This window comes from Macrobrachium nipponense, chromosome 23, assembly GCF_015104395.2.
Source record: "Macrobrachium nipponense isolate FS-2020 chromosome 23, ASM1510439v2, whole genome shotgun sequence".
NCBI lineage: Eukaryota > Metazoa > Arthropoda > Malacostraca > Decapoda > Palaemonidae > Macrobrachium > Macrobrachium nipponense.
The window spans coordinates 9,417,526-9,434,813 of NC_061090.1; the positions used below are offsets into that span (position 1 = coordinate 9,417,526).

The 17,288-nt window shown below is 38.3% G+C and overlaps 1 protein-coding gene across 1 annotated transcript in view; it reads left to right on the plus strand.

The window, feature by feature from the left end:
• Nucleotides 1-415: 415 nt before the first annotated feature.
• LOC135195971 (mushroom body large-type Kenyon cell-specific protein 1-like) overlaps nucleotides 416-17,288 on the plus strand; it is a 605,977-nt gene continuing 589,104 nt past the window's right edge. Inside the window, exon 1 of the mRNA XM_064222476.1 lies at nucleotides 416-598. Coding sequence (XP_064078546.1) covers nucleotides 505-598 — 94 coding nt within the window. The 5' untranslated portion in view covers nucleotides 416-504. The remainder of the gene's footprint in view (nucleotides 599-17,288) is intronic.

The following is a 17,288-nucleotide window of genomic DNA, read 5'->3' on the forward strand; positions in this document are numbered from 1 at the left end:
AGATGTTTTGTAAATAAAATTCATATTTGGTCCCGGACCGCCCGACCAACCACCCGCTTAAACGCATGCACGAACTCTCGCATGCAGACGTTAGCGCTGACGACGTTTGGGCGAAAGAAACAGGGTCAAATTGACGAGTAGGGGGACATTAGCCTAGTCCACCGCGGTAGCCCTCCACCCCATCCACCAGGTGAGCAGGGATTTTCGGACGAGAGAGAGAGAGAGAGAGAGAGAGAGAGAGAGAGAGAGAAGGGGCTTACCCCCTTGGCACGGCCCCCTTTCTCTCTCTCTCTCTCTCCCCAGCGGCAGAGGTGGGCCAGGTAAGAGCTACTAGGATTGGCCCGCTGGCAGAGAGGGAGGAAGAAGAAGAAGAATAAAAAGAAGAAAAAGAAGAAGAAGAAGAAGAAGAAGAAGCCCCAGCCAGGAGGAAAGCGGTGGGCCGGGCCCGGTGTGGTTGGTAGCTTGGACCTGGAGTCTCGGAGGAGAGCCAGTTGGGCGGTGACCATGGCGGAGTGTGGGGCCCCGCGATGTCTGCACGAGAAAAGACTTATACGGCGTGAGTTACTCCGATGGTCACGCAACACCACTCTGCTATTAGGTAGGCCTATATGACCCACAGCAAAAGCATCATCGTGATTTTCCTCTCTTGTCTGTCTGCCTCTTTTTTTTTTTTTGACAGTCGCCCTCTATATATACTTGCTGCCCCCAAAACTGATGATTATTATTTCAGCATTTCTTTTTTAATGCATGGAACCCATCACATCATCGTAGACGTTTATAAAAGATTTCGATTCCGTTCATATTTTATGATTATGACCGGTCAAATGAAAGAAAGGCAAATAGACAAAACGATAGATAGAGAGAGAGAGAGAGACGGAGAGATTTGGTTTTGAACCCTTCACTTGCGTTTTGTGATACTTGTGGCACTAAAACCCCCTTTCTTCCCTCACCCCCGTCTCTCCTCTCTCTCTCTCTCTCTCTCTCTCTCTCTCTCTCTCTCTCTCAATATTCTCTTATACGTTGTATCACATTTTCCCGGTTCATTGGTTTTAAAAAATCATTTACAACGGCGCGACATTTGTGTGTGTGTGTGTGTAGTTTAGGCCTAAGTGTTTTTACAATGGTTTATCTCGACGTGGTTTATCCCATCTTCAAAGAATCGTGGATGGAAAATGAAATACGCAACGGAACGTGAATTAGTCACATTGAAGTGCTGTGTTGATGTGTAATAATCAAAGATTATTTTTGTGTGGAAATTTCAGCATAACAAGTGAGGGTGTGATAAGTGGTGGCGTGAAAAACAGTGGTGAACGGAAAAAAAAAAAAAAAAGTTTTACAATCGTCAGCATTCGGAGAATAACAAAACTCGCTTACAAGTGTTCTTTTATATAAGTGTTGCTTATTCATTTATGCATTTGATCTGTGTGAGTGTTTACGGACCGTTCGGAAAGTGTTGATTTACTGGGATTAATAATGTATCCGTTGCCACAATAGTTAATTCTATTGATATTTGGACTGTTAATCACCCACGTGGAATTTATAGATTTTACGGGTCACATGGACCAGTATCACAAATGCAATGGCTCCAGTGACCACTACTCAGTTTCCCAGTCTTTTTATTTTTCTTCTCTCTCTCTCTCACGCTCTCCATTGTAAGCATCGGAATCCCGAAGGAAATGATTGAAGAAACCTGTTGTTGTGTTTGGTATCATGTGGCAATGACTGGACGGTGTAAAAACCATCGTGCTGGACGAGTCTGTCTAAAGAAACCTGCAGGCTTATCTCTGTCAAGTGCTTGTAAATGATTCGGATAGAGTTTAGTAATTGGTGACTTCTAAGGTTTATTATGGTTCATTTACAAAAAAATTGGGTTCAAAGCAACGGTTGTACGTGATCGTTGGTCTAATTTTGAGTACTCACAAATAGGCATATATTTTCAGTTTCGGCTTATGCCAATACTTGACTATGTTATTATCACAGTCCCTGAAGTAATATTAGTATGTGTGTAAAGTAGTTACTTTCTGGATTTAGACGTTTCATCGGCTGCCCTGTGAATAGTAGTCTTTACCCTTGCTGTCTTGATCTAGCATCTTTTGTTTGTTGTGCATTGAATGTTTTCTTCATGACATTTCATCGCTTTAGTTATCTGCTAGTCCGATACCTATTTTCTGGTGATGTGACATCTTCAATTTTTTTTTAGTGGTCGTCGATTTGTTCTGTACAACGAACAACCGTGATTTTTATATTATAGTGACAGTAGACGCGATTTGGATTATTACTAGGCCTACATTACAATGCAGGTCTGTATAAGTCTGTCCATTTGTGGCGTAGATGTTCCGTAGACATTCCGCCTAAGCTACATTCGGTTATAAAGTGTATTTCACTTCGAGCGGCGCTCTTCCCTTGCTCCGTTTCCTTATCGAAGTTCTTTCTGTGTTATGTATATTCCCGTAGCGGGATGCTGTGTGGTGATCGGTATCCCTCTGAGTAAGGTAACGGCTCTTAGATGGGAGTTTGTTGACTGTTTGCGGACAATTGTGTTCAGTGATAAGGTTGGCAAATTATGCAATAGTATTTACATTTTATGAGTAACTTTGTTTATTAGCCATTTTCTCACGCTTTTTGTGTTGCATTTCTCCGTTTACACGAAAATATTATTAAGGTTATGTACATTTTTAGTATTGTCGACTGTTTTTCAAGTTAATTTTTCTTGTTTTATCTTGTAAATTTCTACTTACCGCTTTTGTTTTATTGACGAATTATTTTGATTTATCATTATTATCACATACTACTGCCCAAAAAAAAATTCAGCCAATAACTTCACGTAGATTATGTTATTCCGTTGTCTAGTTTAATCAATCAGTGTGATTATTCTTCTCATTTAATTATTTGAATTAGCATAATTTTCATATATTAATATTCATTATGTCACAGACTGTTTTGTGCCGTACGTTTTATTTGTTTACCTGACGGTAAACAACCTCCATTTTCCTTGATGCTGTTTTTCTTTGTGAAATCTTAGTTTTTTTTTATAACTTATGTAAACAATAATAATGATTAAAGTAGTATGCTGTTATATTTACCATTTCCTGGTTACCTGATGTTACTGATTGTTTTTTATATTATTTATCAGTGATTAGTACTGAGTTTCTTTGTTATTTAGACCATTTCCCCTACAATAGAATGACTCATAAGCTCAACAAGATAACGATCACTGTCACATTCATTCTAATGAATTAATGTTGTTATTGTACTTCGTTTTGCTTGGTTATCCTTTGCGTTCTTAAGTAAGCCACAAAAGAGCAATCAGGAGGATCACGCTTTTCCGCCCAAGAATCAAAGCTGTCACTTCAACGCCATTAGAACTCTGAGAGAGCAACGGAGGTTGCTGTGTTAATCTATCTTTCAGTATCTTTCCACCAGTAATCCAGAACTCGTAGCACATATGACGCTGCGCGTGCTCTTGCAAGCTCGGCGTCATCTTAAGGAGCATGCGCGACTTTCGGTTTTGTCGGTAGTACTGAGCAAATGTTGGTTACCTGGTGCAAAATTTGGCGGCAAGTTGCTCAATCATGCCAGAAAACGTTCTGATGTGACGCCTCTCCGGTTCTGGGTAGGGGGTGAGGGGAGGGGGCTTGTAGTAGGTGAAGCTTTGAACGCGATTCTCGAACAAGTTCATAGATTGTGAGTGTGTAGTCCTTCAAGGTCCGCTTAGGTCTATAGAATGGCTTTTTTATTTTATTACAAATTTTTTTTCTGAAGGTGTACAGACAGGAAGAAGGTGTCACTAAGCATGCATACATACGTACACATACATCAATTATATATATATGTATATATATATATATATATTTGTATGTATATATATATATATATATATATATATATATATATATATATATTATATTACCAACTCCATGTGAAAAAAGCAAGGTGTGATAGGCATTGTCACAGTCATCCTTTATTAACAACTGAATATGTATACGCTGTCTGTTTCATATGCGCAAACAGAAGACGCATTTTCAGACTATGTACACATTAAGCATGTGAAATAACACCAAAGTAGAAACTCCATACTGTAAGAATTACGCTTTTAGATCTGTAAACGCAAGAGATACAGATTCCAGCAGGCCTTGTGCCATCGCGGGCTTTCTCCATAAGGCTCCCTGTAACTGTGGCTAGTTGTTGAAAGGCATGAGGGGCTTGATGTACGATGTACTCCTATAGTCTCTTCCAACCAACGGACACGTCGTCTTTTCAAGATTATGACATAAAAATATTTTATTGGGACACTGAAAGAGCATCTAGGGTTATCATTCAGTTTTTCTTTCTCATGCTATATGCTTCCGAAATGCTTTGAATTTTCGCATTCGTTTGGGCTAGATGATCATTAGACCTAATGTCATATTAGCTCAACTAAAGGTGATTTTTATCTCACCGGCTTGTAACGCTGAGCATTGCAGTACTTTTCAGTAGCTTCAGATTTACAGATAGCAATCTTAACTGTTTTATCCCCTTAGCTGACACTAGCAGACACGTCTAATGTCGCTCAAGGCACGCTACATACGGCACTAAAAGTTCTTGTTTGATATCATCACTTTCTCGTGATCTTAAATGGAAACCAAGTCCGCAATAGTATGTATGTATATTGCTACTACGTACAGGAAGGTTTCGCCAACTTGATCAGTTGGCCTTTTCGTGCAGATAGGCCAACTGATCAAGTTGGCGAGAGGTTCCTGTACATAGCTATATATTTTTCCATAAAGTTCTTTTCGTTACCCTTTATCTTTAGTGCTTTCAGGCTCTTACCCTGATCTTACGCTATTTGGCAGTCCATCTGATTTAACTTCGCCTTGCTTTCATGGGTCTTGTTAAACTATTGTACGACAAATGGGAAAAAATTCGTATGTTGTTTCCACGCAGACGTGCTCTTATAAATGTCCCATTATACCTCGGAAAAATTACGGGGAGGAAAGCTATTTGTTATTTACAATTTACTGGTTTAAAAAAGGTGTTCCAGTAATATAGGCAGACAGCTGTATTTTAATATTACGTAAGTTGAAGGTATATGAGAGAGAAAGGGAGAGTGCGGTAAATGCCGTTGCTTTCAGTCGACAATAATTGTTGCCAATCTACAATGACGAAATCTTGGGTATGCCTAGTCCAAGGTTGTGTGCTTGATTTGGTGCTCTGTGAAATATGTATTTTTATTTTTCAACTGTGAAAGTGATAATTCCGACAGTTCAGCCTTTTCAAGTGATGTGATTTGTCACCTTTCGAAATGGAATGGTTAGCTGTGTATGGGCGTGTGGTATAATTTGACTGTATTCAATGCTAACGAAGTTTATTAGAAGTACTGTAATACGTAGGTGTGTTGACCATCTCCAAATCAAAATTGTTAGATGTTAGTGATGGTCAACAGTAATTTGATCGCATTCAAATTAAATTGCTAACGAGCGTCACTAAAACTAAAATACATAGAAACGTGTGATGTGATCTGACCACCTTCAAATCGAAGGTGTTAGTGAGGGTCACTAGATCTAAGTGAAAACACGTTTTCCTCACATGCTCTTTTTTTTTTCTTTCTTTCCGCGTTCCTCATGACCCCTAACCAACGGCTTTGCACGTGCGGTTATAACAGCGCCGAGTAAACCCAGCGTAAATTATCATTATATATACTAAATTCTCACTAAACTTAACGTTTCTATTCCGTACGGAGGCCGTCGGTTCGCTGGGGGAGATATCTAAGTGCTCTGTGGTGCTCGACACTTCGTCTGTCGGATTCATGCGGTTTTGGTGGCCCTTCTCCTTCTCGGTCTATTAAAGGCTTTAGTAACGTCTTGAAATGTAAGAGATTTGCGCCAAACTGGAGGAGAGCAGTGTTATTGGAAATGATTTGCGTGCATTCCGTGATAGTAGCCTATGATAGTAAGCCATAGTAGGAACCTTGTAGTGGTGGTTTGACTGATGTTTCTGACTAAGATTATCTGGGGAGCTGTTTGAAATATTTTTCCATTCTACTGCACAGAAAGCAACTTGTATTTATAATTTATTTTTTTTATGTATGATAACAAGTGATAACGCCACAATTATTCATAATAAAATCTCAAGCAAAATTGTAGAGTAAAATGATATATTGATACGTTATTAGTACCATGTAATTGCAAAATTACTGGAATATTACCATTTTTTTCTTTCTAAGAGGCAGGCATACTAGTTGTAATATAACTCTTACATGTTTTGGTTCCGCTTTTGTTTCACTCGAGGAATACTATTTTAAAACTAAATTTTGTGAAAATTTAAGGACGATCTGGTGTTGGAAACATCTCTTCGCATTTGAAAGAGTTGTAATTCTTGTAAAAGCATTTGCGTAGTTAAGTTATATATAATGTTTTGGTTCACATATTCAGATCCATTAAGTTTGTCTGTTATTTATGTAGGTAAGTGACATTTTTATCGTTTTGAGCAAATTAATGTCGTCATTGATTTAGTGGCCGAGAATCTCAGATTTGCATTCTCCGTGAACTTTACTGTAACTGGTGATACCGCCTCATGGTTGGGCACATGTACCAGTCCAAAGGAATAGTTTTCAGTTGAAATATACAGTCTGGGGGGGGGGGTGACACCAGACAATTATTTATTATTACATAAGATATATATATATATATATATATATATATCATTATATAATATAAAATTAATTATATTATATATATAGATATATATATATATATATATATAATATATATATATATATATAAATTCTGTGGGTCCCAGACTGTTATTTCAACTGAAAACTATTCCTTTGGACTGGTACATGTGCCCTACCATGAAGCGGTATCGCCAGTTACAATAAAGTTCACGGAAAATGCAGATCTGAGATTCTTGGCCACTAAATCAATGACCGACATTAATTTGCTCAAAACGCATAAAAATGTCTACTATATATATATCCATATATATATATATATAGATAGATAATATACATATATTTCTTTTTTTTTTTAGATTAAAGGAGACAGGTAATAAGCTGTTGAACAGCATTCTATTTGCGAAGATTAGGCTGTTTAACTCTTTGACCTAAAAAAATATATCGTTGCGCAACTGCAAATGTTGCTGAAATGCTTAGGTCGAAACAGTGCGGGACGCCGTTGTCGTGTAAGTTCCCTGCACAAGGTTTGGGGACACCGGAATAGCTGGGCAGAAACGTCATCCCCAAAAAATAATGCATGGAATGGAAAAGCAACGCCGTTTTGTCGCAGGACCGGATAAAACTATCATGTATATATTAGCCTTAACGCCCTACACTCCAAAAAAAAAACAAAAAAAGCCAAGCGTTCCAAAACTTGAAACAAACATTAGGAGTCAGGTTTCAGCATAAAACAGTCCCATTGAGATCTTTTGATTAGAAAGGGAGCATATTACCGTATAAATAGTCCTAAGATTGCAAACTTTCTCGTGCGGCATAATCGGTGTACACACACACACACATATATATATATATATATATATATATATATATATATATATATATATATATATATATATAATATATATATATATGTTACATCATAGACGTAGTCTATATCATGAACTTCAGCCCTGGGAGCACTTTGTCGTTCGGTATCCTAAGTTCCTAGTATCACCTTGCTATCCGTAATCAAAATACGTGATCATTTTTATTTACTTAGGGAGTTTCTGAATTCATTTTTATGTTGTCGGACTTATTTTGTTAGCTGTAAGAGCAGCAACAATAGTAGCTGTATTGTAATCACCATTCTTCTGCAACACTCGCATCTTCTTGAGATCACTATATTTTTCTCTCTCTATCAGTATATAGACAGAGTACTCCTGTAACCTTGTTATTGCATTATCATCTGTGTCTAATATTGGAAGAACTCATTTGATCCATTATGCAACAACCATTGATGGGATGGCTAGTTTTCTCCTAATTTATTGGCTAAGTTTACTTTTCTGCCGTCTCGTGTCTCTTAGAACTATTAACGGGAGATTCGCTTGAAACGGATCACGTATGTTCAAGGCTACTATATCGGAAGTAAAGTTTAGGGTAAAGAAATCAAGTTGAAATGTAAATTCCGTAATCTTTTGTATTTCAAATTGGAAAATGTACAGAAACGTAAATACTATATATAGCGGATTCAAAGAAGAGACGGGTGGGTAAAGTTATTTTTCCTTTCTTCCAGTGGGCGTCAGACTTCTGTGAAATACATTGAGAAATTGGCGAAAATTTTTGCCTTGAAAGTCCAGGAGATGTGTAGTTTCGCTTGTCTATGGCCTTCTAAAGCTTCTCTCTGGATGAAAACACGGAAAGCTTGCCACCAGTATGTATAAATGAAAGTGGGCTCTTGCAGATAACACTGTTATACACTGTAGAACACACCAAGTAGCCAGTATCAATGTCAAAATTGAAGGCACACATGTTCGTGGTCATGTTAAAGTGCCTAAAGGAATGTACGTGACTTGAATTTTGTACACTTGAAGATAACATAAAACGTGCTTTCGTTACAACCCTTTTTCTGATATTGATTTAATTGAGTCATCTGGCGTGACGACCCCTATGGTAATGGAGGCCTGCCTCCAACTGGAAAGTCAATGCTATGGCGATCAGGCATCTTTCTTGGTTATATGCTTCCGCGTTGTAACTAGAAAAGGGTTTTCTTTTGATTGGATGTTTAGTTTATCGTCACATCTCATGTAATTTTTGACACCTGTTTTCTACTGGTAAGTGAATGGCGTTGATCGGCATCTTTTTCCAGTGTTATTTTCGGCACGGTTGCTGAAAAGGAATGTGATTTTATTGTAGTTTATATTGTGAAATGACGTTACAACGCCCGTAACCACCGCGTGGGTGGAAGAGAATTGCTTGAGTTAATGGATACCCCCTGCGGGAACTTTCTCTTGAACTTGGACGAAAATAGAGGGATGGTTCTCTGGTGGCATCCTCATTGAAATACAAAAGACATCCACCAGGACATCTGTTTATGCCAAGGTCACCGAAGTTGGCAGGTAGCTGAATGGACGTATGGGAAAGGAGTTTCAGGGTTGAAAGGAGACGTATTCCCACATCAACTAGACAATCATCCTTTCCTGTTCCTTGAATCCTGGACATGGGGTACTGAACTTCAAAGAAACCGGGAGATGGAGGACTGAAATTCTTGGTACCCGGGAAATGAGGTGCTGAAATCCATCGACACTTGGAAATGATGTGCTGAAATTCTTGGAAACCGGTAGTCATGGTAGCCAAGTTTTGGAAACTGGTGAATGAGTTCTGCAGTTCCTGGAAACCGCTGATTAAGTTTGCAGTTCCTGGATATCGGTAAATAAGCTTTTGCAGTTCCCAGGACACTGGTAGTTAAGGTACTGAAGTTTCTGGAAACTGGTAATTAAGGTGCTGTTGTTGGGTAGCAGCCGTTAATCTAAGAATTGTAGCTGTTGGAAATTTAGCATCGGTGTGGTCTGCTCCTCGAATGTTGCAGATAGGTGCTGCTCTTCCTTAAAACGGAAAACTTAAGCTGTGTTGTTCCTAGAAACGGCAGCTGAACCAGTTCAAGTCAGGTAGATGGGTTTGAGTATATGGGGGCCGGTAAATGAGTTGCTCGTGTTCTGGAAGTCGGTGTTTGGTGTGTCGAAGATCTTGGAGCCAAGAATACTCGAGCATCTGGGTACTGGTAGATAAGGTAATTGAGTATCTGGAAGCCGATTGATTGAATTCTAATGCTCCAAGGTAATAATGAGTTGTATTACCTGAACGCCGGTGAGATACTTTTATTACCTTACGACCGGTAGAGTCCTGCCGTATCTACTAGAGGCCGGTAGCAGGGGTTCTTGAACCGGGTCCGGCAGCTCTTTTACAAACAGTGGCATCACAATACTTTGCGAAACAATCAAAATCTCGATGTGCAAAACAAGGTTCAGTATGACGCCAGAGTACTGTCAGTCCTTTAAGGAAAACCTCCTTCTGAAACGTATGCATGGCGTCATCAGAGGAGAAACAATCAGTACCCGCTGAAATATAATAAAATAGAAAACAAATAAATAGGAGTATGGACAAGATGTCCCTACTTTCTTAGTTACGAGGTTGACCTTTTGATGCAATGTTTAAGATTTTTAACATTCTTGGAGAGATAGCATTTTTTCAGTCTCCACGAGCTGAATAAATCATTCTAACATTACCACGCCGTCCGTCCCATGTAAACGTGTCGGAAAAGATAGAGAAAGTCGCATTCGTGTAAGGTATTAATACACTAGAAATAAAAGAGGCTTTTATTTCCACTGTAATCATCGAGCTATAAGTAAAAAACAACATCCATTAAACATCAAAGCAACCAGTCTCACAATGCACATTACATATACCCAATAAAACCAATATGCATTGCTTAAAAGATAGGCGATGGATTGAATGAATTCATTCAGCGAGACAGTATGATAGCATACCGAGACATCAACGGTAATTAAGATGGAGCGTTCAAGAAATTAGATTATCTTTCTTGTCTTGCCGTGAATCATAATTTGAGTTACGATGCTGGCTACAGTATTAGGAATCGTTCGTAAATTTCTTTTTAATTTTTCTTAAAACTATATTGTATGTTTTTCATTCAGGATTGCCGATTTAAGCGTCTGCTTACTTTTGAAGATAGAAAAAATATAAGTTGTAAATGGGGTTGGAGAAGTATGCTATTTTTAACCGGAATTTATTTATTACAGCATGCCATCAGAATTTTCTTCCCACACATTTCTTTCCTTCTTAGCCTGAAAGTACTTTCTTGTCAGTCGGCAAACGTCTGTCTTTCTATTCAGTTCAATTCATTATTCCAGCCTTTTTTTAATCTATGTCGTACACACAGGGACTATTTAATAGATTTCTGAGAGAGATTTTCCTTGCGACTTTCAAATGTTTTATTGCCAATCCTTGAAGCTTCCCGTACTTGTGGAAGCGTAAGATGTCTCTCTCTCTCTCTCTCTCTCTTCTCTCTCTCTCTCTCTCTCTCTCTCTCTGCCTAGTGTTATGTTGCTTTGGAAAGTTGACATTGTAGCTCTCATCCTAGATATATCAAACTCCTTCGCTATATTTGCTCTCTCTCTCTCTCTCTCTCTCTCTCTCTCTCTCTCTCTCTCTCTCTCTCTCTCTCTCTCTCTCTCAAAAGTGCATAATTTTTGCCGGTTTCCATTTAGGGCCGGCCTCTCACTTCTGGCTTCTGTACAAGATTGGAAGACGAAGGAAAATTGATCCGAACTTCGGCACCACGGTACATAACGTCCTTAGGTTTGAGACTTCCGTCTTGAACTCCTCTTATATTATCTTTGTCGAGCGTGACTTATAAAGCGGAACACCAGGGTTACAAGTCGTAGTCGTTATTATTATTATTATTATTATTATTATTATTATTATTATTATTATTATTATTATTATTATTATAATTCAGATGATGAACCCTATTCCGATGGAACAAGCCCACAAGGGCCATTGACTCAAAATTCAAGATTCCAAAGGATATGGTGTTCATATGAAAGAAGTAACAGACGGTAATGGGTTAAGCCAACGTTTATAACCCTCCCGTGTTATCCGGGCTTGGAACTGGCTGAAGTATATTTTTACTCTTGAAAGTTTTGCCTAATCTTTTTAAAAGGCGGCAAGTCTCTCGAATTTCCGTCAATTTGCAGTGGCCATCACTTTAGAGCGTGTTGATTGTCCTTATCTTTCACTTACGGCTTCCCAGTATAAACTTGTTGATATATTTTCGTCATATGATACGTGACAAAGTTAAAAAGAAGCCGTCAAACAAAATAATGATGAAACTTACCAATGAGTTACAGTAGATAAATTTATTATTATTATTATTATTATTATTATTATTATTATTATTATTATTATTATTATTATTATTATTATCATCGGTTGTGGTTGTCATTATTATTGGTTGGACTTTTAACAAGATTATGAAATATCGCATTAGCAGCAACTTCAGCGGAAATAACGATTACAATTACGAGCAGCATCAGCTGCGGTAATTGTTATAATTAATAACAGCATCAAGGCCAGTAATAATTATAGCAACATCGGCAACAGCGGCGATGAAAATTGTTAACAGCATTAGCATTAGCTCCGTAGGGGGTTAGTGTCGTCAATGCACCTCACACGGTGCACTGTAAGCATTACTTTAGGTTCTTTGAAGCGTGCCTTCGGTCCCCAGCTTGAATCCCTTTCGTTCCTTTTACTGTACCTCTGATCATTTTCTCTTTCTTCCATCTAACTTTCCATCCTCTCCTAGCAATGTATTCATAGTGTAATTGCTAGGTCTTCCTGTTACACCTTTCAAACCTTTTACGGTCAATTTCCGTATCAGCGCTGAATTACCTCATAGGTCCAAGTACTTGGCCTTTGGCCTAAATTCTATATTCGGTTCAGTTCTATATTCAACAGCATTAGCAACAGGAATAGACATGATAGATAACAGTAAGGGTTCAAGCAATAGCTGTAATCGCCAAATAACAGCATTACTAACGAGGATTGTTATAGTTAATGAGAGAATTAACTGCAGTTAATAACTATAATTACTATAAAATTATCAAGCGAAAGAGAATTCATATAACAACAACAACAACAACAACACCTTCAGTACGCGTCATGACCTACAAAAACAGCGCTGTGAACACTTGTTAATGAAAGGGGGTTGGTGGGAGAAGTTTATTGATTCAGTGGATTATCTGGCGTTTCAGCTTCAGTAATCGCCGACTGTGGTAGAATAGCAGCAGTCCAGCAATTAAACTGGCCGTGAATGCTTTGATATTGCCTTTTGAATAGCTGCAGGTTCTGGGTGGTAGAACAGAATAAGCCCAAACCCATTCGGAAGGGGATGGTACGAAGTCGTGAAGGTGAATAATGAATAAATGCACAAACAGATTACGAGGTAGATAGACGAATAGATAAAATGGAATGCAAGGAGAGAAGAAGAATGGGACACTTCACATTGTATCCTGGATTTGGAAGTATGATATTGTTTTTATTGCTGATGTTGCGGGTACTGCTCATTAGTAGTGCGTCAGCGTTGGCCTTTCTTTGAAGGAGCCGTGTGGGATTCTGGAATCGGCCGAGGAGGAACAAGTGGGCCCGTCCGTTGGAGTCCGGTATGCTTCTGTTGACCCCAGCGGTGAATTGAGTACCTAATACCGCCTCAGTGGCGTGATCGGTATGGTCTTGGCCTGCCACCTATTCCATTGAGGTGTGAGAAATATGTATTTCTGGTGACAGAAGTTCACTCTCGACGTGGTTCGGAAGTCACGTAAAGCCGTTGGTCCCGTTGCTGATTAACCACTGATTCCATGCAACGTAAAAAACACCATACAAACAAATCGAGTACCTAATTGTTTCTAGAACTCTGTGATTCGCAGCTTTGGCGGAGAGAAAGAGAAGGAGAAAGGAAACTTAAGACGTAGCCAATTTTTTAATTTTCTTTTATAAAGAAATATGCATTTGAACATCTTACAGATGGTAATATTGAATATACATCATAATATATGTGCATAAGTAAAGTGAGTATTTAAAGTATATTCACTGCATTACAACATTTACTATTCATCTAAATATGTTTGTAGATTATAAACATATTAACTCATGCGCCTCAGTGGCGTGGTTCGATTCTTGGGCATTCCATTGAGGTGTGAGATGTGTATTTCTGGTGACAGAAGTTCACTCTCGGCGTGGTTCGGAAGTCTCGTAAAGCCGTTGGTCCCGTTGCCGAAAAACCGCTGGTTCCATGCAACGTAAAAACACCAAACAAACAAACAAAACATATTAACTCCTGAATACTTTTTAAACAGAAGTTTTAAATCCTATTTTGTTTACGTTGAAAGTATTGACCATTCTACTTTGTATCCATTTAAGTACGTGGGTTGGGTAGTCATTGTTCCGTCAAAATGCATACCATCAGAATGGAAGGGCCTCAACGAGGTAATCCTCTCTCTCTCTCTCTCTCTCTCTCTCTCTCTCTCTCTCTCTCTATCGATCTCATATATATTATATATATAATTAATTTATTAATATATATACATAATTATATAGTAATATATTATATATATATTATAATATATATATATATAATGGGCGTAGAATCACTAAGAACCAAATAATAACCAATCGAAGTTGTCCTTATAAAGAAAGATGTAATCCCAGTTTGTCCTTTTTTCGTGCAGTTGTTGGTTTGCCGTTTCTCCGTGTTTCGCGTAGAGAGCAGAGGTGGCTGTCTGGTATTCATTTTGCGCTTCGTAAGAAAGGGAGAGAAGCGAAATTTGCGTATGCGGTTAGTCAAGAAAAATTGTACGTCGTTCAGATAAAGTTATGATTCCCTCTAACCCACTGTAATTCGTAATTATTTTGAAGGTGATGCTGCAGCATAATCTAGAAATCCTAAAAGATCTTGTAGTCGACTCTAGAACGTAGAAAATTCCTAGATGAACAAATGAATATCAGTAGCACATTATAGATAATGCGCGGCAACAATCAAGTAATACACTGCCGATAACTTACTACTTATAAATTGAATGCACCTTTCTCTTATAGTCTTAATCCAAATCAGCCTATATTCACCCGTAATGTATTTGTTTTGAAGTCGGGAAATGATTTCAGATATACTCCTAGTAGCAATGCAAATGGCTCGCATAGGTTATGTCTGCGGTTCAGTCTTTCTTTGAGTCCACCTGTCAACTCAGCTGTGAAGTGTTACCACCGTCAGCCTCTAGGCATGAGGCCGACAGCCTCATCCCTAGAGGCCTCTTGAGAGCTGGGAAGGTCTGTGTGTCTTTTCTTCTAAGGGAAAGGTGTGCGTGATAATTCACGCAATGGTATTATATATATATATATATATATATATATATATATATATATATATATATATGTGTGTGTGTGTGTGTGTGTGTGTGTGTGAGTATATTTATATATATATATATATATATATATATATATATATATATATATACATATATATATATATACACACACACACACATATATATATATATATATATATATATATATATATATATATATATATATATATATATACACATAAGTTTTCAGGATTAAAGTAAGAATGTCCAAAAGTAGAAAATAAACGAATAACGATAGAGGGTTATTTATCTGTGCAAGTATGCTATTGCAGATATGTATTTTTACACAAATCAGCTTTTTCAGAGCCAAACTTTTTATTTATTTATTTTTCGTCGGACATTCAGAACAGATTGCGTCTATTTTTATCTTTCCTATTCTTTAAGGCCGTATTAGTTGCCCCTTCGTTCCACTAGTTTGCGCGTTGATTCAAGAAGTTTGCTTTTTGGTACAATTTTGTTTGTTGGATATGGAATTTCGCACTTTTATTCTAATTTACTGCTGTATTTTTCTGTCGTTATTTAAGCAGATGAGGCATGTGCAATAAAGCTTTGCATCATTAATTTGCCATGCTCAATATTGACAGGATGTATATTGCAGCTATCAAAATCACTTAACATCGTTATTGTGGCCTGGGTACTATTTTGAAATCCATTGTTATGGATTCACAGCATATATGTAAGTTTTTAAAGATCTAGTCCTGTATGGCTTATAAACTTCTCTCTGTCACTTTGGCGGCCACTGGCTCCTTGCCACTCGTTGCCTTTTGCAACAGACACTTGCTATAGTAGCATCACATCAAGCGTGCATTTCACGTCTAGGCCAGTCCCTTACGACGCTCCTGATTGACTGTTGATAAGCCAATCACATGGCTGGAAACTCTCGGTCTCTCTCTCGAGTTCACGTAGGCAGGATGTATGTTCCACCTCTCCTGAAAGACGTACACCTCAGGAGAGATGGAACATGCATCCTACCTATGTGAACTCTCGAGAGAGTCTGAGAATTTCCAGCCCTGTCATTGGCTTATCAAGAGCCAATCAGGAGCGTCGCAAGGGACTGGCCTAGACATCAAATGCACGGCTGATGTGATGCTACTATAGGTCTGTTGCAAGGTTCGACTCCTTGTTCTAACTATCTTGGATCAGGCTTGAGTGTATTAAACTCCTACGATCGTCTTCCTAATTTCTTTTAAAAATTACGAAGATCACATTCATTAATTGCTCTGAGTATAGTGCCCGAGTTGGGATGATTTTATCAGTGCAAAAATGTACTCGTAATTATCGCCAAAATGATTCCTGGGTGAGATATAATTACTAACACGTAATTGATTCCTACAATAGCGAAATTTATTGCACACTTTTCTTTTACGGAAACGAACACCAAATCGACCATACATATCTCATAAATCAAAAACTGTCAAGCCATCTTGTTACCTGTCCAAGGCGTGAATGGGCTGTGTTTTGCTTTCTTCATTAGCAGGATGTTAACAGGAGCCCCATAACCTTTTCCCGGCTACCAGTCTTTACCAACCGCCTTCCACTCACCCTCCTCCCATTGACGGAGGAAGAAGGGTGGGACGGGGAGGGAGATGGGGGGGGGGGGGGTAAGTAGAAAGACCATCGGAGTGAGCGAGCTCCCGCTGGGCTGTTTACAGTCATCGGCTCAGTAGCGCGATTGAATCATGCTCGGTATAGTGCGACCCAGTTAGTATTATTACTATTTATTTGTTTATTTGTGCAATGATCCTCGGCCGCATGATGGTTATCCGTGCTATTATGCAGACGTTGACTTGGACATAGTCTCCGATTTAACCACATTACGAGTTTTTTGGAAATCGCTCTCACCTCCTTCAGTCAAAGTTGCCGGATGGAAATCTTTCTCAGAGGTAAGGAAGGATAATTACGCGGCCCGAAATCTGAATTCATTTTCGTTTCATGGGAGATATGGGTGCTGAAGTTCTGAACCATGTTTGTGTTTTCGGGATAAAGCCAAGGATTAAGTTTATTGTTCATTAGATGCTTCGTCGGCACCATTTTTGTAATGGAGAACAATAAATTGTTCATTTGAATACACATATGCATGGGTATTATGTGCATATATATATATATATATATATTATATATATATATATAATATATGATATTATATATATATATATATATATATATATATATATATATATAATATATATATATGAAGTACCTGTTCACCAATACTATTTGCTAGCTAGTGGTATAATGCTAAGCCTTTGGAGAGCAGGAAACCAGACATGGTTCATAGAACATGAAGACTCTCCTAGTCATTTTTTTTCCTCCCCTGATATGTATGTAGTTGTTATAGTGACAATTTCATAACAAATAGATTTCTTCGTAGTTGTAATGACAAG